This window comes from Fukomys damarensis, unplaced genomic scaffold, assembly GCF_012274545.1.
Source record: "Fukomys damarensis isolate Sample0158 unplaced genomic scaffold, DMR_v1.0_HiC HiC_scaffold_4, whole genome shotgun sequence".
NCBI lineage: Eukaryota > Metazoa > Chordata > Mammalia > Rodentia > Bathyergidae > Fukomys > Fukomys damarensis.
In genome coordinates this window covers 56,061,174-56,083,126 of record NW_022900916.1, presented here as the reverse complement: position 1 = coordinate 56,083,126, position 21,953 = coordinate 56,061,174, and the positions used below count along the sequence as shown (strand labels likewise).

Sequence of the window (21,953 nt, the reverse complement as noted above, 5' to 3'; positions counted from 1 at the left end):
ATTTCATAGTGCATCACTGAATGTTATGTCCATTTCATATTTGATACGCATTTCCCTTTCCCTATTTCCTGATATGCTTTTAGAAATATTTTACTTTGTGTTTATGTTAAAGGGAGTTTTCCTTACAAAAGTGCTTTCTACTCTCAAGTTCTATGACACGTTAATCATTTACATAAAATATTACCTAGTGGGATTCAGAGGTTTAAATAGCCAGTGAAAAGATGAAAACAGCTACTAATACTAAGGCTGAACATTTACCATGTTCCAAGTACTATATTTAATGCTCTAAATAGATTATCCTGTTTAATCCCTGTAACAGCCCTGTGAGAGAGATGAGAGTTAGTCTCTTAGTCTGTAGAAGAGTAAAAAGCAAAAACAAAACAAAAGAAATCAGAATCATGAACAAGTTATGCATTTGTGCACATCACGCAGCTGTTAAGGATCAGAACCTGGTCTGGGAATGAGACAGTCTAACAACAGAGCCAATGTTCATAAGCACTGTATCTGTGGAAAGTGCAATTTAGAACTAAACAGTTAACATTCTACCTGAAAATCTGAGTTTTATTTGCTGTCAGAGTCTTAGCCGTCTTTTGACTAGATTAATCCTTTCTCTTTGTAATTATGTCTCCCACATCTACATCTACATTTTTTCTTTCAGTTTCAATATGCCACTGATAAACTGTTCTCAGCACCCCGCCCCCTTCTTCAGGGCAATTTCTTCACCGCTTTGTTAGCCGTGCATCATGTGAGCATCTCATTACTGTCTTGTGTTGATGCTGAGATAGAAGCACTGAGCCACTAAACCACTAAATACATGAATGAACTTATTCTTCTTTATTCGCAAATAATAGGAAATCATCTAATTCTAAGTAAAAATCTGAGAACAGGAAATGCAATTCTTTCTTATACTAAACTAAAACGTGTGTGTGTGTGTGTGTGTATGGATTTTTGTAAGGATAATGCTTACATAATTTAGGATTGGATATTTAAACACTCGAGTAATTTTATTGAAACAATTACATACATACAAGCCCTTCAAAATCAAAAGATGTGTACTGTACTACTCATGCCAATTAATGTTAGTATTAAATGTAAAAGTATAGATACATTTTGTTATAGAAACGCAATATGTTTTGAAATACATATCACTCATGGAATTAGTAGGGGAATGTTAGTTGCGTCTGTTAGTTTTCTCATCATAGTTGCATATTATTAACTATGGAATTTCTATAGATACTATTTCTGATATCAAAATTATCCCCTGCTTCACTGGCTTTATTTTCAGAGGATAGGTAAGAACTACCATGCTTTTTCCTTTCACATTCCAGTGCATCATCCCCCTCTCCCAGAGAATTTTGCCCTTTTATGACATAATATGTAGACCTTGTTAAAAAAAATTACATCTGCAAAAACAACCAATTTCTTCTGTTATTAGTTATGTATACTGTTTCAATGTGGTCTATTTCTGGAAAAGAGAGAACCTGTAAATAGGAGATAGTTTGAGTAGAGGGGAAAGGAGTGATACCAATGCAAAGGATGAGCAGACATGAAAGAGAAGTCATAGAACGGAAAAGAAAAGTTGGCAGAAAAGATGAACTTCTCTGCACTTCTAATATGCCCCATCGGATGACTGTCTTGGACTTGACAACAGGGTGTTGGTCATTTTGATAGGTAGGTTCAAGGATTAAAACAAGAGTGACCATGTGCCAGACTATGAGACTGACCTGTGATTCCATCAGCTATGGCCCCAACCCCATCGATCATCCATTATTTCTGGGCCTCGTTCTGCCCTTACAGTGTGATTCTCCACTGGTCAGGGTTTATCTCTCCTATGGAAAACTCTGCCCATATTAGCCCTCTGCATCTTTGCATGAGGGCATCACTATGGTTTTTAGGAATTACAGAATATGGAACAGGACACAGATCAGCAGCCTGAAATAGCTGATAGAATTTTAGTCTTGGCTTTCTAGGATGAAGCTATATGATGTAAAACTATGATGAAACTTCAGATTAACTCAGATGCAGTGAATTTACATGGGGATATACTTGCAGGATTTCTTAAGCTCAGTGTCACTGGTCATATGAGGTAGACACCATTATTACCTTCATTTTACAGATTCATGAACCTAAGGAAGAAGAAGGATTAAAGAATTTCATCAAGGACTCACAGCTTGAAAGCGGCAGAGCTGAGAGAGAATCCCAGGGATTCTGTCTCTAATGGTCATGGTCTTTCTCCCCAGGGATTGGGACAGAACCTTCCAGGACAAGTGGCTGATAAATAATATTCTCAGCTATTTGTAGCATAAAAGGAGACTGCATGCCTAACTCTATTGAAAATGTAGCTCTAATTCCTAGTAGACCTGATTTTAGAAGTTCCCTGTAAATGACCTTTAATGTTGGGAACAGCTTAGAAGCAAATTGTAAACTCCATTGAGGCTGCTGAGTGGTAATCAGACTTGTCTAAGACAGGACGCAGAGAATTCTTAGGAGTGGTTCTCAAGGGGCCTAGCAATAGATGCACGTTATGAACCTTGTTTTTTTAATGGGCATCTGGGGACTCCCTTCAGCAGCCTTACAGTAGGCCATTCAGTCCACATCTTAAATGGTTTGCCTGAATTAGCTCTTTCAGCTGCGCTGGTTTCTTTGGGTCTTTGACTATATTCACATCTGTTCTTGTGTCCTTCATGTTGAGTCTATAAGTATATTGGTTCTTCTGAATCTCTGGTTCAGTTTTTCTCAGGGACCAGACTGGGATCTCAGAAGAGTTTCTTAATGTTGGCCTCACAGTCTAACTTGAAGTGACTCTCTGATCATATGCTGTTTGCTTTTGTGGATTCACATTGGCTGTCTCAATTTATGAAGCTTTTCCTAGACCACATTTTAATGCCTGTGAGATAAAAGTTATGATTCATATAACATGCCTGCTGCTTATGATTGGTGATAATAAGCATACTATTTTGCTTTGACCAGTCAAAATATACTGAAATTTCTTTGCAAAATTAGTGTTCTAAAATGACCTTGTTGTCCATAACAAAATAGTGTTAGCTGACATACTTTGGAGAATCACAGTTTTAAACCATATCGTAATTTTGAAGCAGGAAAATAATATAATGAAATTTTATTTCAAAGGTATTTGGATTTTTGTCACTTTAGTATAATTATGCGGGATGGCCTTTCTTTTGTTACTCAATGTTTTATATAGATTTTTAAGTCATGTTTAGTGGTTTTTATACAGCCACATGTCTTTTCCCCTTGTTATATAAAAATATCAGTGACATTTTATCACAATTTAATATATACTAGCCAGATGCTGAAAGTGATTTTAAAAAGAGAAAGTGTCATCATTTAATTCTGAGCCTTTGAGAAAAGGCTTAGATTTGAGTGTTGGGTAATCTCTGATGCAAAGATATAAATACCAATTTTCTGTTCTATTTTCAGGTCACGTGCGCCAATTTAACAAATGGTGGGAAGTCAGAACTTCTGAAGTCAGGAAGCAGCAAATCCTCACTCAAGCACATATGGACAGAAAGCAGCAAAGACTTATCTATCAGCCGACTCCTGTCACAGACTTTTCGTGGGAAAGAAAATGACACAGATTTGGACCTGCGATACGATACCCCAGAACCTTATTCTGAGCAAGACCTCTGGGACTGGCTGAGGAACTCCACAGACCTTCAAGAGCCTCGGCCCAGGGCCAAGAGAAGGCCCATTGTTAAGACGGGCAAGTTCAAGAAAATGTTTGGATGGGGTGATTTTCATTCCAACATCAAAACAGTGAAGTTAAACCTGTTGATTACTGGGAAAATTGTAGATCATGGCAATGGGACATTTAGTGTTTATTTTAGGCATAATTCCACTGGCCAAGGGAATGTCTCTGTCAGCTTGGTGCCCCCTACAAAAATTGTGGAATTCGACTTGGCACAACAAACCGTGATTGATGCCAAAGATTCCAAGTCCTTTAACTGTCGCATTGAATATGAAAAGGTTGACAAGGCTACCAAGAACACACTCTGCAACTATGACCCTTCAAAAACCTGTTACCAGGAGCAAACCCAAAGTCATGTGTCCTGGCTCTGCTCTAAGCCCTTTAAGGTGATCTGCATTTACATTTCTTTTTATAGTACAGATTATAAACTAGTACAGAAAGTGTGCCCCGACTACAACTACCACAGTGACACACCTTACTTCCCCTCGGGGTGAGGATGGACTGGGAGTGAGACTGAAGCCTGAGGAATTGAAGGTCATATGACAGGGCTGTTACCTCAAAGAAGAAGGTCACGTCTGTTGCCTGGAATGTGTCTACATTGCTGCTCTTGTCAACTGGCTGCAAATACGCTAGTGGAAAAAAATCTGATGTAACTTCTGTCCAGTCAGCTGCATCTCTCAGTGTAGTTGCAATTCACCACAGATTTTAAAGTCACACTTGAAGACATGTCCTCACATATAGAGCTACACAAATACATTCACATACATTTCAGCTTGTGTCTGTCACTGGTTCCTGTTGAGAGGGCTTTCACTGCCTGACTCATAACAGTTTAGGATAAACTGTGATCAAGCGAAAGGATTAACAGAGAATGTTTCTAACTTGCTGTTACGGAAATCTCTTTTAAAATCCTGAGTCCATGCTAATCCATAAACCCCACTCATGCATTCCTACTGCTAGGAGTAGCTGTACTGATAAATACTGCTGTAGGAGTATATGCTTGTTAAAATGGAAAAAAACAACGTGTCGTTAGAGCTCAATATTTATTTTATGAACACAGCAAAGTGTAGTGACTTTTTCCCCAGCATTTAGTAGGCACATTCGAGATAATACAAGATGGCTTTTCTTTTCAGTGGAGGGAGTCTGTTCTGAGTAAAGATGAGCAAACATTTGGAATTTACATGTGGGCAGACATTGGAATTACAGCTCTCATCACCAATCATTGGACATTTGTGAAGTCGAGACCACCTAAGGCTGCGTAAAACAAGTTCTGATCAGTGTACAAGAAGGGAAATGCCTGGCAGACACCATGTGAGTTCTAAGTGTCTGTCTTATCTTTACTACACATATTGTAACAAATTCAATATCCTAGTCTTCATTTGTATGAATGGTTTGTATTGTACATAGTTTAACCAAGTGTTATTTGATCTGCTTATTAATATTAAATTGTACTTGTCTCTCTGCTTGTTAATTGGTTATAAGAAAAAAAAGGATATGAGGAATCCATTTTATCACTGTAGCTGTGAACGCCATTAAAAAGACAAACGATGTACAAAGCATCTATTCAGCTCAAGTATTGTTGAAAACTATACATATACAGCATTACACGGTCTGTATTTAGATACTTTATTTCTGGAAAAAAATGTACATAAAAATAAAATACTTAAAGTTGAGTTTCAATATGTGCTTGTGTAAGATGGTGATTTAAATGGTTCTGACGAGAAGAATGTGTTGGAGTATAAGTCATGCCTTTGCTTTTCATGTCTTTTAATTTGTACAGAATTATCCCAATTGCTATTAGTTGCACAGTCAAAACAAGTTAAGAGTTGCAACCTCAAGCCTGAAAAATAATTGTGGCATAGAGCACTGCACACATTTTTGGTTGGCTGTCATTCTAGTTAATCAACAATACCAAAAAAATCAATGAACACGAGAAAATAATTGAGGTCTCCTAAATTAATTATAACTAGTTGAAAAATTTTCCCTGGATAGTCTTCATTTAGCAGGAGGATTGAAGAGAGTATAATTAAAAAAAAAGAAAAAAAATTGAAATATCTGGAGATTCTGGCTTAATTTCCGTGATACTGATGTGAAGACTCAACCCAACTGAAGAAGTTGTGACCGCAATAGAGGGCTTCAATGCTCAGCCTACTTACACCAGAACAGACTAATTTATCTACGGCATTGTTCATGGACATTAAATTTTCTCTTTAAAATATATTTGCTGCGGCGCAGATCTCTACATAATAATCATGAAAGAAGCATGTAAGGTCCCAAGGTTTTAAGCCCATGAGTCCAGAATCTTAATGTTAAGAGACTCAGAACTTAACCAGAAAACGTAATTAAGAAAATGAATTCAACTTCCCGTCCTACTGCATAAGAATAAGTCCATCTCCATATAGAAAAATAATAGAAATAGAAATACTATAGGGAACACAAAACCACTAGATTCTAAAAGTGGGAACTTCATTACTGGCTTGATTAAACTGCAAAAAAAGCACCTGTCTTTCTGTTGAATGTTCATCTCTCACAGTTCTTCTGTGTATCTGGGCAGCCGATCATATCAGTGTACTGATTTTGCCCTGGCACTTAGGCCCTAATTTTAGAATAGTCTCTCTTCTGCAGAACAGGCAGTAAGAGTTCTAGCTGCTAGACATACTTGCCACAGATAAATCTTGTTATTTTAGAATATGTTTATGAACATGATCAATGAAAAGTTAGCTGGCCCTCCGCATCAAGAGAATAAGAAGAGGAAAACTAATTTTTTCTTTGGGATCATTTGATTAGTGGACTATGACTTCGGTTATGTGTTCTAATGTGTCCTTTTGTAACCCAAAACTCAAAATGAGTTAAAAATATGCTTACTCTTCTACCCTGGTTTCTAATCTCTGTGAAATACTGCTTTTATATCTTTACAAACACAGCTAGTACTCAATGAATTGGATTATTTTTCTGCAGTTTTTCTTTAGAAGAAAACAAAATGATGGTGTATAGCAAAATATCAATAAGGGTTTCAATTTTTTAAATAGAAATTTCAATACTCTTTGGCTGGGGGAGTATATACTTTTTCCAAACTCCTACAGCATTGACATGCTCCACTTATAATCTAGAAAAATTATGATGGAGAACTTTGATGCAAATGAACATTTCTTTACATCAAACACATTCTTCCTGTTTTAGAATGTGGGTGAAGGAAGATCATGAAGGTTTATTGTATCAGATAAAAAAATCTTTCAATGCACTGGTTTATTAAGCTTGACTACGTCTAAAAATATATTGGCCATTTGAGAAGCTAAACTTTAAGCAGAAACTGTTTCTTGAATTTAAAAAGTTATCTCACACCTTTGTTAACTTATAGAAAAATGTTTCTAGGTGAAAATAGCATCTGATGCAAACATGAGTTTGTCAGTCACCTGTTATTCAAAGAATCATTTTAGTAAAATGAAAATTATTATTAAAATGATTATTGGAATTTCCAACCTACGGAAAAAGACATAAATTGCTAGTTTATTTATGTAATATGATTGCCCTATATGGTTTGGCTTCTTTAGATCCATGAACCTTGGAGGAATTTCCATGCCACAGTGAAAGGGACGTAACTGTTAACAGTTAATGGAGAGGTTCTAGAAGTGCTTATTCTGCAAGTAATTGAAATGCTTGTTAAATTTAAGTGTGGACTGAGAATCATCAGGTTTCTACATTTCAGCAATAAGTTTTAGGACACATTTTTTTTTTTTCACCGAAGAGATTAAGGAAATCATGAGAAGCCTAAGAAAGTGTTTTTCTTTTTCCTTTTGATCCCCACAGTGTTACAAGTAAGAAGCAGTTTAACCAATATATGTAGCACTTTGGTAAAATAGTGTGTATCTCCACCAGCACTTTGAGTGCCATGTTTTAGCCTGAAGCAAAAACAAGTGGTTGTGTTTAAACCTTGGAAAAACTTGGTTGATGTACCAGTTTCAGATGTTTAATTCATTTATTATATTTAACTATCGATCTATTTCAATATTTTATATTTTTCACTTTTACATTTTCTTCAAATTACATACAAATCAGTAGACGCATTCAGAAATAGAAATGTATTTACAAATATAAATTTGCATAAAATAATTACTATTTACATAGAAATCGAGTACAGTATAATTATAGCTAGAATCAAATCCTGAAAACCTGTCTGCTAGATGAAGCTTTTCTCAGGAGACCCATCCCTATTAAAGAATGATTGCCGAGCCAGCGTACATAAAGGAAACAATTAGAAATTATAGTGTACCATTGAATTTTATACCCAATAATAGAAATATTTTAAAATAACAAATCCATATAATTCTTTTTATTGAATTGAAAAACAGTAGAAAATTTAAAATAAAAGTTTTAGTTTTGGTTTGTACTGTGTGCAAGGTCTAGAGATGCAGACTAAATCAGGAGATTTCCAGTACCAAGACGCTGCTTAAGTCTCCTACATTTGATCAAAAGTACTTTAATATTCATAATTCTGCACTTATAGGAATATGTATTTTATTACTGAAAGGCTGTAGAATGACACTTGGACTTCTTATGTTAGTGGTTATAGCGGCTATTGCCATTGGACATCAGATGTTGTTGCCCCAAATTCTAATCCGTAAGGAAGATACACAGAAGTATTCACATCCCCACCCAGAAGGTGTGGGCTTTTGTTTTCTAATTATATGCCAGGGCTTTTAAGGGACAATGAGAGTGTTTTTACTTTCTGATCATCAGATTCATCCAATAATTGGTATAACAGAACAGAGCTATTTAAATTGTGATCATTTGGAGAAATAACAGAAGAAGGGTGTTAGAATGAAACTAATTTCTTTTTTTCTAAATTTATTTTTTTGGTAAATTTTACACTATGATCACATTCATCATCGGAAATTTGTACCTATACATGATATACATCAGGTTCTATATTTTTCCCATTTTTCTTTCATCCTTTCTACCTGTCTACCCCTCCCTATTTACAAAAGATTTGTTTCTTTTTTCCTTCTTTTCTCATATTTTTTTCTTTCACTTCTTTCCCTTCCCCACTCTCTACTTTCTTTTCCTCTTTGAATCTTTGCTTCCTGTTTCACACTATCTATTATACATTTTGAATATTTTTCAAGTAGACTAATTATTGTTTTTATTACTGCCAAAATTCACCTTGTTCCTTTTCTGAAATCGAGTGTTACTATCAAAATTAATTTCTTTTTGGAATTTTCAAAGTTTTCAGTAGAAAGAATAATCAGGCCGCATTTATTAAGCCAGTTGAAAATACTACATGAATTTTTAAGAGAAGTAAATATTTCCTATTCTCTCTTACTACTAGCTTTAACTAAAAGGAGAAAGGGGTACATATCCATGATCATGGCAAAATATTTAACAAACATGAAATGATGAACCATTTACAGTGTTTAGCAGTTTCCAAGAGTTCCCTCCCTTAAGCATCACAAGTTCATGAGGTAGGCACTTTTATATTCGTCATGAAAGAGCAGATGAATGCTTAGAAACACAACAAAACAAACAAACAACAACAAAAACCTACCTCAGGTGAGTGAAAGATTAGGAGTCAAATTCTATCTTTAGACTCAAAAGATTGACTTTTGCAACTGTTAGTCTTGTTACTCTATTTTTCAAAATATCCATATTCTATTAAAAAAAACTTTTTTCTCCGCATAAATAGCACATTTAACATGAACATATGCAAAGTATCATTTAGAAAACCACATATTCTTTATCCAGAATGTGTCAAATGGAACCTCTAGTCCCAGCTCTTTGAGGTATCTCCATATTGATTTCCATAAGGGTTGCACGAGTCTGCACTCTCACCAACAATGGAGAAGGGTTCCTTTCTCCCCACAACCCCACCAACTTTGTTATTGATTGATTTCTTTTTGTTTTGTTTTTGGTACTGGGGATCGAACTTGGGTCCTTGAGCTTGCAAGGCAGGTGGCGGAACCGCTAAGCTAAATCCCCGGCCCTATTGATTGCTATCTTGATAGCAGCCATTCTTTCTGTGTGTGAGGTGGAATCTCAGTGTTGTTTTCATCTTCATCTCTTGAATGATCAGTGATGTGGAACATTTTTTCATATATTTACTTGCTGCTTCTACTTCTTTGTCTGAAAAATGTGTGTTCATTTCAGATGCCTATCTTAGAATCTGGTCTTTATATTTGAGGGGGCTGATTTTTTTTTCAGTTCTTTATGTATTCTAGATAAGAGTCCTTTGTCTGAGCAGTAGCTGGTAAAAAATTTTTCCCACATTGTAGGTTGTCTCTTAGCCCTGTTGATGGTTTCTTTTGCAGTGCAGAAGCTTTTTAATAAGATGAGATCCCAGTTGTTGATTCTTTGTGCTAGTTCCTGTGCTACTGAGGATTTGTTCATAAAGTCTTTCCCTATGCCAATATTTTCTTTCTTTTTTTGTTAGTACTGGGGATCGAACTCGGGTCCTTGCTCTTGCAAGGCACGCCACCGAACCACTGAGCTAAATCCCCTGCATATGCCAATGTTTTCAAGAGTTCTCCCTAACTTATTTTCCAGCAAATTTAGTGTCTCTTTTTTAATATTTAGGTCTTTAATCCACTTGTATTTTAGTTTAGTGCATGGTGGAAGACAAGGAGTTGAGTTTTAAATGTTATTCCCCAGTTTCTTTATTTCATAGTGTTACAAGGGTATCAGCTATTGCTCATGTCCTCATTTTCAGCAAAACTTTAAAAAGTATGCCCCACCCCCTACACACGTTTACTTCTTTGTGCCAGGTAGAGTTTCCCCTGAGTTAGGCAACTATAGTTTTCCACATTTAGGACTCTGCTCTATCAGATACACCCAAAAAGACAGAAATACTTGATTTTTTTTGAAAATCTGATAGAAGTAATGGTTTTTTTCCCTCCAAATGTTGTTCTGTTTGTTGCTTCGTTTTCTTATAGCTTGAGTTGCATTTGCTAAAAGAGAACCCTTGCACCCTGCAGGTGAGATTCTTATTTATATCTAATAGAGGTTGTTGGGAAGAGTTAAGATCATACAGAACTGGTCCTTCCTCATTCATTTCCCCCCACTCAGAATATATGCTCCTTTTTCACATTGTGAAGAAAAATAATTCACTGCTTGAGGTAAAATGATGCACGGTGTTCTATCCCCGGGAAAAGGCCTTTATTTGGGGGGTTTAGAAATCTGAGTACATGAAGCCCTTATTTCTGGAATGGAACCTGGGGAAGTAGCAAGCCTTGCACCAGAGTTGAGATGACTGTCTGGAATGTTGAGGAAGGAGAGAGGGGTATAGATTATCTCATGAAAGTGGCATGAAGTTTTGCGAGGCAGCAAAGACTGACTTAAACTTGACACAGCTGAGTATTTCCAGGAGCCCCTGAGGTTGGGACAGGCACATATACAAGTAGTCTACAAGCCCTGATTACTGACGGACAGATGGGATGTGAGTCTTGGGGAACTCCAACATGCCTGATGGTGAGTGAGAATCAGGTGCCACCTTCCACCAGCAGCTGGACATTATCTGTGTGCCTGTGAAAGTTCTATGCAGCTTGGAACAGGTTGAGAGAACCCCTAGACAGAATGAAATTAACCTCAAGTGGCTAACGCTGCAGGTTTCTGCACGTGGTAGAATGTGGGATTAAGATTGAGTTACAGAAGGATAAAGTTACACTTTTTCCATAATTGATTCTACGATTTGAAATTATTTGCTGCCAGATATTGTTTCATTTAGTCCGTGGAATTTGCTGGTACTTCTTGGGGGAAGTTGTAGTAATAACGCACAATAAATCAGATACCCTTTAATATAGAGATATCTATCGTAAAGAACATGAAAATTCAGGGGGGATTGTCGTGACTTTCGTGATGTTTATCATTCAGTGTAAATCCATAACTTTAAATGGTTTAAATATCAGCATGATAATGATTTAGGATTAAAGGATGATTCTAGACATATGAAGGAAGTGGGCAGAGGGTAAAGAATGTTTTCCCGTCATGCTTTTAATCAAACCCTGCTTTCCTCCAATCACATTTTTATGGCTTAAGAATAGCTGTATAACTTATGTCCAAACACTAACATACTGAGAGGAAAACAATACTTTGGAAATCTTGTAGACCCTGAATATGAGAAATGCATTGCAGTGGGAATGAGATTGAACCTAACACGTAAGGCTACAAGTTTAATATTCTTTCTACTCTATCACAGCTGTACTTTATTTTTTTTACTTTGCCTGAAAGGTCCCACTTGTATATATGAAAAATTATATTTCTATTCTAGAGTCATAGTTTGCAAGTATGTTCCTGGTATTGAATTTCCTCAGAGGTACCTCACGGCATGGGAGGAAATTAAGAGGGCATAGGACATGAGGAAGGAGGAGAAGGGCATATACTAAGCCATCTGTGTTTCTGTGTAACTTTCCACAGGAGTATTCATTTGACAGAACAACCTAGACAAAGTCTCCGACTTTATGAAGCTTAGAATCTCTTGGAAGAAGAGCACCCACTAGACAATTTGTAACTCTGTATGTAGTAAATTCTATGAGGACCAAAAAAAAAAAAATAGAAGGGGGATACAGGAGTTTATTAGTTCATTGTTAAGATCAGTCACTTAGAAAGTGGCTTTTACTCTATAGTGAGATTTGAAGGAAGCAAGGGAGTTAGTTTAAGGGTACATAGGGCAAGAGCCTTTGAAGGACAGGGCATGGCCACTGAATGTGCCTGAAGTGGGGTCTGACTTGTGTGCTTGGGCTAGAGGTGTTGGAACTGGAGAACCTTAGAAAATGAACTAAGAAGGAAACAGGGTTTTGACTTGACTTATGAATGCAAAAGGAATCCTCAGAGGGTTTTGAGTGCGTAAGTGGTAGGATGTGAATTATGCTTGGCCCAGCTGTACTGCAGAGAATTGCTGGTGGGAAAGATTCAGCGAGCCCAGTTACAAAGCTACTGTGATGATCCAAGAAAGAGATGATGGTTATGACTCAGATTCAGACCACTGTGTTTGTAACAGGGTTGGAAACAAAGAATCATTACATCCTGGGTATATATTGTAAAGGTGAGCCTTGGATTTACTGGCAGACTGGCTGTGACATAGGAGAGAAACAAAAAAAGCCAATGACGCCTTATTTTTTACATCTGAGTTACACATAAAGACAAATGCTTTATGAAAGCAAACGTTTTAAACCCTGCTTTGAAATTAACTGGAAGTTATCGCTTGCACTTACCTCTGATTGCTATTAACATACTTGATTTCTTCTTTGAAACTCTAGACAGCAAAGGAATGAATTTCTATTTTGAAGTTTGAGTATCTTCCTTGGGTCCGTTCTAAGAGTCATTTTATTGCCCTTAAGAAGATTATGATATTTGAGGTGTCATGTTTAAAACTAAAGTTACCTTCATACTATGTAGGACTTACATCAAATTGATTCATTGTTGAAAATTTGAGAAGAAAATTGTTATTATGTAAATTGAAGGGAACAAGTAAATAAGGGAAAAGAAAAAAATATGAGAAAATGAGAAAATGTAAATAAAGTGTTTGTAAATGGGGAAGGGAGGAGGAGGTGAAGGGAGGGCAGGGGTAAGGGGAAAAAATGAGAACCAAGACTTGTCATGTAGAGGTACAAGATCCCAATAATGAATGTAACTGTACTGTATACCTCAAATGTGCCAATAGACTCAATTAAAAAAAAGAAAAATTGAACATGTAAATTTCCTCATGTTCAATTTTAGTTCATTATATTAATTCATTTCTAAGTGGACGAATACACTTTTATAACCTGTAGATAGGTCAGGGATTTCAAAAGTGACATTTTATGGAGGTCAAAAATTGTACATGTATTCTTGTTTTTAGAAGACAGGTGTGATTCTCCATTAAAAAGGATTCTTAATAAATTATAAAAATAATAAAATTGGTTGATTCAGCAATTATAAAATGATGGATGAGACAAAGGCATAAGTTAATTAGTTGAAGTAAAAAAGATAAATTTTAAAAAATTTATGAGTGATTATCTTAAGTGTGTCTATCTGCAATTTTGAAATTTATTTTAGATGTCAGTTAAAAGTCACAATTACATATTTTAACGTTTGAATAAAAAATGAATAAATAAAGTAATAATTTAAACTTTTAAATAGTATTGCATCTTAAAATATATGGAAATATATTTGGGACATACTGTAAAGTCAGAGGATATTGGGACAAGAATTATTTGTTAATCTGCAAAACCTTTTCAAAATCTGTGAGTACTAAAATTAGACTTGAACTCAGAAATTAGACTTGTAATCAGAAGTTTGAAAATGATACGAATCACCTACCAATCACAAAATAGAAATGCTGTAATAAGTGATGTAACTAAAATAAATTTATTGATTAAATAATTGGGTATGTTTTTGTGCTTTGGCTGATATATTTGATCCATGTAGATGTACTGCAGTGGGACTATTGATTTAAAGGTGTTACACTCGAAGATTGAATATACAGGGTTGATATTCATTAGGAAATGTAAATATGTGAGATAACTGAATAGTTAGTAATAATTATAAGTTGGTGCTGATTTAGATAATTGGTAAAATACAAAACAATGTCAAATATAATTGTTTCATTTCACAAGTAGAGATTTACATTAATTCTCTAAGACTTGCAGGATAATATTTAGGGCTCTTCTGTTGTAGGATAATATTTTGATAGTTTTAATAGTTAAATATTTTACACATTGTGTTTATCTCTAGTTATGTTACTGCTAATGAATATTCCTGGAGAAGATGTAGTCCTATTTATAATAAAGACAATTAAAAGAAAAAACAATTAGAACATTTCTAAATTTGTGTTTCTAATTTATTGTCTTTACATTGGTATATATTTTATGTGATGATAAGATTGAATGATATTTACATTTTCCAGTGTATTTGAATGACATAAATTTAACTTTGAAATTTGTGGGGAATTCCTTTGGCTTACTCCTTCATAATTGTAAAAGATGTATTGGTCCTGAAAACAAAGAAGAAATAAAATGTAAAGGATCAAAAGCTGTCTTTTAATCTAATATGTATATTTCTAAAATTTCTGGATCAGCAGTATATTTTGAGTTGTTAGTTGTTATCTTCCATTATTGTTGCAATAGGAAATACTGAGGATGTTCTCACCTGTATCTCCTTTCCCTTTACCACTTCAGTCCACAGTAGGTTATTTTTCAATTTGCTCTGCTTGGAGGCCTTTTCTATCCATGGGAGCCTGCTTTGCCACCTGCACAGCAGGCAAATACTGCTAAGGAAATAACATGCTTTAAATGCCAAAGAACAGGCTTCTAGCAATGCCAGGAGCAGTCTAACCAACGGTGTTAAATGAACAGCTCTGACATGTGTGTGTGTGTGTGCGTGTGTGCGTGTGTGCGTGTGTGTGTGTGTGTGTGCTTGAGTGTGTGTGTATGTGTGTGTGGTTTACTGCTTCTCTAAATCCCACAGCCCTAGCTTGCTTGATAAGCACACAATTTGTTGAATTTCTTCTCTTTTCTGCTTTTTTCCTTCCATTTCTACAATTCTTCCCTCCAGTCACTATTCCTATTATAATCCCCTTCAGGCTAAATGATATTCGTTTACATCTTTGTCCCAGGATATATTGCTGAAGAATCCACAAAAGACAAATGAAGATTGCAAAATTTTAATTTGGTCATGTTATCTGTTCTCACTCATGATTGTATACTTTGTGAGTGTAGATTTTGAAACTATACTTACTTAAAATTCACATATACTAGAGTGCAATCAATTAAAATACATAGCCCAATAAAATTAATGTGCAAATGTGTAAATGTCACTATTAAAATCACAGTATTGAACATCACCATCACCCTAAAATGTTCCTATGTCTCTATGTAGTCCATTTCTCACCATACCTGATGTGGTTTCTTTCACTTAAGATAATTCTTATTCTAGATTTCTCACATGGAAGAAATCATAGATATGTATTCTTTTTCTGGGTTCCTTGGTCCTATGATATATTTTTGAAATTCACTCCCTGTGTGTTCTATGAATCACTAGCTTGTTTTTAAGCTAAGTTGTATTCATCACATAAAAATACCAGTTTTCCAATCCATTCACTTGTTTATGGACATGTGAGTTGCTTCCTAGTTTTGCATATTATGAATAAAGATGTTTTGGGTAGTTGAACAAGCTTTTTGGAGAACATGATTCATTTCTTTTAACTGAAAATTAGAAAGCCTGACATTCTGGGTTGTATGATAAGTCTGTTTATCTTTAAGAGATAAACATTTTACATTTCTACTTACACTTTATGAGAGTTCTTTTTTTCCTCATTGAGTTTATTCATACTTTTTAATTAATTGAGTTTATTGGTACATTTTAGGCATATGGTACAGTTACATTCATCATTGAGTTCTTGTACCCTTACATGACAGGTCTTGGCTCTCATTTTTTTCCCATTCCCCTTCCCTCCCTTCCCCCCATTCCCTATTTACAAAGACTTTGTTTCCATTTTTTCCATTTCTCATATTTTTTTCTTTTTCCTTATTTCCTTTCCCCTACCCTTCCCACTTCCTCTATACCTTTAGCCCTTCTCTTCCTATTTTTAATATATGTGTTGTCAGTCTTACTCTTACCCTTTCTGGTGGGCATGTAGCATGGTATCTTTTTGTGATATAAATTTTGGTGTTCCTCATGATCTAGTATGCTACATATCTTTTTAGATGTTAATTGGCTTTCTATGTCTTCTCCTTTCGTGAAACATCTTTCAAAATATTTGTTCATTTTAACATTTTTGAGATGTAGAAGTTAAAAAATGTATATTGTGGATACCATATCTTTGTCAGATACATGTGCTGCATATACTTTTTTCCAGTCTTAGTTTGCCTTTTCATTTTTAAATAATATAATATTAGAAGTGCAGAGTTGATCACTTTTAATGATTAATGTTTTTGTTGTTGCTGTTTGTTTGTTTGTTGGTGTCCTAGGCAATCTTTGCTATTTCTTATTTCCTTCCAGAAGTTTTAAAGTTTTAATTTTTTTTTTTTTTTTTTGGTTTGGCCTGTGATGCATTTGAAGTCAATGTTTGTGAATGCTATGAGATAAGACTTGAATTAGTTCTTTCAAATGCATATGTAGGTTTTTTTTTTTTTTTAACCAGGAATACCTGCTGATAAGGCTACTTTTTCCCCCATAAAATAGTCTTGAAAACATTATAAAAATTTTATTAAGCATTCATTTATTTATTTTATTTTTGGTACTGGGGATTGAACTTGGGTCCTTATGCTTGCAAGCCTTGTGGCAACAACACTGAGCCTAAATCCCCAGCCCTTACTAAGCATTTGTATGTGTTCTAGCTTTCAAACTCTTTCTGTCTGCTAGATCTATATGGCTATATATACTAATAATACTTTGATTTCAGGTTTTTTCATTTCAAAATATTTTTGAAATGTCCTTGCTATCTCTTTGACTCATGGGATCCTTTGAATTATATTGTCTAATTTCTAAACATTTGGTAATGTGTGGGTACCTTTTTGCTTTTTATAATTTCCCTCATCATGGTCAGAGAATATATGCTACAGAATTTCAATATCTAGCTTTACTGAATTTATTTTATGGGCAAACATATGGTCGATTTTAGTTAAAGGCTTATTCATATAACTTTGAAAAGCATTGTGCTTTATTGTTATTTGTTCAGTAATGGTTATATATTCTATATTATTAAAATTTGAGGCTACCTACTTCTTTACTGAGAGAAGACTTCTGAAACTACTAATATTAATTTTTAAAATTTCTTTTCTCATCTGTGTCACTATTTGCTTTATATATTTTGAAGGTCTATTATTTACATTTAGGATACTATGTCTTGATAAATTATTACTTTATTCATTATGAAATATTTTTATTCTTATTAATATTCCTGAATTAACAAAATTCAACTTTGTTTCAAAGTAAGTCTAATTTTACAGTATCACAGTACTATTTGATTTGTACTCTCTAGCATCTTCCAAACTGTACTATACAGAATATGTAAGCAATAATCACATCCAAAAAAAAGAATATCATCGTTAAATTAGTTGGGGAAATACTGAACTAGTAGTCTTAAAGATTTTCTTTCTACAGCTATGAGATTTTTTTTTTTTTTTTTTTTTTTTTTTTTTTTTGGTACTGGGGATTGAACTCAGGTCCTTGAGCTCACAAGGCAGGTGGTGGAACCACTGAGCTAAATCCCCAGCCTGAGACTTATTAAAATATTTAAAATTTGAATGCAAATTGTTAATATCCCAGAACTTTGCAAACTTGCTTGACTGCTGTGCTTTCTTTGAGTCTACTTAATAAGATCATTTTCCTTAGGATTCTGCTTTGGAAAATACTGTTTTTTTAAACTTTCAAGCTTCTCTCCTGTATGACATTTTATATTGTTCTCAAAGTTGCCTTCTCAGGTTGGCAGTAAAATGAGTGCAAGGGCGATGAGGAAACTGAGATGCTGGTTACATCATTGGCTCAATGACCAGGATGAGAGAGGTGCGGAAAATGAACTTGAGGCTTCTGAGCCGAACTTTGACACCCTTTCCGTTATGGTGTTATTCCTTATTATGTGCATTCTGGGCCGAGTTTTAGCTCTGTGGCACCTCACCTGCCTTGCAAGCACAGTGTCCTGAGTTCCATCTCTGGTACCCAAAACAAAACAAAACAAAACATGTGACTCTTGCTAAGCACATTCTAAAGTGTGTATACACAAGTCATTTTAGTCAAAGGCCAAAAAGACAAAATATAACTACCTGAAGCATTTCATGATAAGAATATAAAAAATGTTTTTAGACATACACACATTCTCTTCCTGAATCATGGAGCTAGCTTGCAGGCATGCAGAAAAGACTGAGTCCTAATGTTTCCTGTCAGATGGTTTTCTTTCAGTTGAGTTCATTTGTCTGACCAGGGGATAAGGTACTGAGGTGACATTAACTTTCCTAGAACTCTAACATATTATGATTAGAATACCTTTCTCCTACAAACACTGGAAAACGTTCTTTTTCACTTAGTATTTGAAGATAAAGGGTGTATTGACATGAATTTCACTCACCATTAGCTAAGACTACAGAAATAGCTTTCTGTTCCTGTGACAAAATACAACGACTCCATTTCTTTTGAATCCGGAGTAAGGCAGAATATCATGACGGGGCGTTTGTAGTGGAAAAAAGCATCATATCTCACTGTGGCTGAGAAGCGAAGAGAGGTAAGGAAACGAAGTCAGAGCTGAGAAACATGTTCACGACTGGCTGACTTCCTTGAACTTCGTCCCACCTCTTAGAGACTCCACCCCCCCCAGTAGTGCCACAGGCTGGGCACCAAGCCTTTAGCAGGTCTACCCTTGGGGTACAGTTAAAGTCAAAACCATAACACTACTGCATCAGAGATTATGAACAAAACAAACATGAACTTGATCCTGATATCTGGAGAGCTGTGTCTTGTGAAACAGAAATGAGAAAATGGTAATGTAACTTCTCCAAAAGTGTTCATGTAATTTTAGTGTTAAGGACTTACCATAGGGACATTTACTCACTTGTATGTTTAATGGATCACACATTCCTGTATCTAAAGCTAAGGCAGTGAAATATTTAGTCTAGAAAAGAGATTTTTATTCTTCATTCAAAGTTCCATATAAACTCATGGCAAAAGACTCTGCTGTTTTGGATCCTTTCAAATTTTTTGGAAGTGTTTTCCTTTAGGGTTGCTATTTACTAGTAGCAGAAAACTGTATGGAAATGCATGAGATTTAAATCTGTTTCTGGGATGATTTATGTGCAAGTAAATCCTGTAAACCATCACCCTGAAGAATATTTATGGCTTTACATATCTCTCTGTTTCCATTGCCCTTCTGGAGGCAGGAAACATCTCATTTGGATTCATGTCCTCCTGTAGGAAGAAAGAGTAGTTAAGAGGCATTTCTGAGCATATTCTCTGAGTTTGTTCCCTTTGTTGAAGGCTTTTTGAAGCCACAATACAGACCGTTGTGCCAGCATTCAATTCTTAACACTAGTAGAGGAAGACAGTTGCTACCCTCTGAAGCGTGTTGACTCGGCTGCACGAGTGGATATGAAAGCAGATCTGCTTTTATTTGAGAAATTGGATACAAAATTGAAAAGTAGAAGTAGTTTTGGGAAAGATACTACACATGGCTTTTCTTTTTAAACTGCTTTGGTTTCACCTAGTGCAAATCATTTTACCTCTCTCGAGTCTCAAATTCTTAATCTGTGAAACAGATTTAATCACACTTATCTCCAAGGATTGTAAGTATCAAATAAGATACAGTTTATAAAGTCACCCAGCACTGTGTTTTACACGTAGTGGCTACTCCATGAATGCTAGCTGTTCTTATTGATTTTAGTTACAGAATATCCTTTAACCTGAGAATGGAAATAGACCGTTAAAAGAAACACCAGCAATACAGTATTGTTTAACATTACCACGGAATGGAGCAAAAGAAGCTCTGCAGGCTTTTGAGACAAAGCTATTATAAGTGATTCTGTTCTTTTCGCTACCTATGTTTATATGTTGGTAAATGCACTTTCGGTCTAAACCAATAGTTCTGGACTGCCTGCCCAAAGAGTCAGGGGGCTTTCAAAAGGTGGATGCGTGGGCTTTCCTTTTACACTACCTGAATCAGAATGTCATGTGTAGAGCCTGTGCATTATTAGCATTAAGACTCCACAAATGACTTGTAGTCATCAATGAGAACCTTCGGCCTGTCATCCCTCTGACTCCAAAGAGATGCACCAGCTTTAGAAATTGTCTTCAATGCCACAGCTAATTGCGATTAAAAAATAAGAGTGGCTTAATCACACTCCCTTAATCTTTTACTGACTAGGTTATGCCACGTTTTTTTAAACATTTCTCTTTTTTTTCTAATTATTTTTATTTGTACATTTTACATACACACAACAATAACACTCACCACAGGGAATTTGCACCTGTACGTGATGTATCTTGTTTCTTCTCCCCCCCGCCATTTTGCTCCCCTCCCTTCAACATCCCACACCTTCCTTATTTCCCGAGGTTTTCCTCCCATTCTTTTTCCTTCTATTCTCTTTTTTCTCTTCCCTTCTTTCCTTTCCCCCTCACCTCCTGTCCTCCTTCTCACTTGACCACAGGCAAGTTTAGAAACTTGCAGTAAAGTCATGGTTATCAGAACCTATGCAGTAGAGTCTTGGGAAGTACAAAACTTTAAGTATCTTAGATAAGGAAATTTTCATTTGGAGAAACATGATAAGTAGGGTTTGAACTATCAACAAGCCTTCATTAACCATTATTTTAAGAAGAAATTATTACTAGTTTTTAATTAAGTTTGACATAAAATTTTGAAAGATGAGACTGAGCTGTGCCTCAGGTGTTTTTATAGATTTTTCTTTTGCTATAAACCATCTGCTTGGACTTGTTTACCTAACCAGAATGAGGACAGAAAGGGGACGTTGCATTACCAGGTCAGTGTGTGATAGATTGTGTCCCAACTTGTGGGACACAGAGCCAGTTTGCTCTAACTCCAATGCCCTGAAATTAGTCAGTGTTTCAGATCCTAGATCATATTACTATCCCCAAGCAGTAGGCAGTAGGGGAGTTTATTTAGGATATCAACCTTTCTGCATATGTTGGAGCTGTAAATCTGGAAATTCAAAGGACTCTTGGAACTGTCATCATGATGTGGGTAATAAGTGATTTCTTATTTCAATATGGTACGATAGCTGTCATTTTGTATGAAACTATTATATCTATCTTTGATGATTTAAAGAATACATTTCTCATGTACATATGAATTAAAATTGTAATAAATGTATACACACACATTTAGATGGCTCGTATAGCAGATAGTATGCATCACTCTGTTTCTAAAAAACATAAAGTTATACATAGTTAATATTTATCAACACACCTTCCTATTTTTCTCCTCAAAGACCTTGCCTTGGTTACAGTGTTAGTTAAGACATACTGTACTATTAATTTTCTATTAACTATGTAAGGGAACCATAAATATCTGCTTAGCTGGGACTTATCCAATAGCTAATTACTTCAATCCCTAATATTTAGTCTGTAGGAAATGCAGTTGTTAGTGCCTAAAGCAAGGGAATGGTATCATCTGGGATGTGGACAGAACAACATGTATACTATTGTGAGGACAACGATAAACATACAAATGAAAACTTTTCACACATTTTACAACATAGCATTAAAGTACTTTTCAATCTTGGATCGACTATCTTGATCTGAGTAATACGCAAATAACCTGGTTTTCTCGTTCTTTTTTCTC

The 21,953-nt window shown here is 35.4% G+C and overlaps 1 protein-coding gene across 1 annotated transcript in view; it reads left to right on the top strand.

The window, feature by feature from the left end:
• Nxph1 (neurexophilin 1) overlaps window positions 1-6,590 on the top strand; it is a 289,544-nt gene extending 282,954 nt beyond the window's left edge. The window contains exon 3 of the mRNA XM_010632036.2: window positions 3,439-6,590. Coding sequence (XP_010630338.1) covers window positions 3,439-4,200 — 762 coding nt within the window. The 3' untranslated portion in view covers window positions 4,201-6,590. The remainder of the gene's footprint in view (window positions 1-3,438) is intronic.
• The last annotated feature ends 15,363 nt before the right edge of the window (window positions 6,591-21,953 follow it).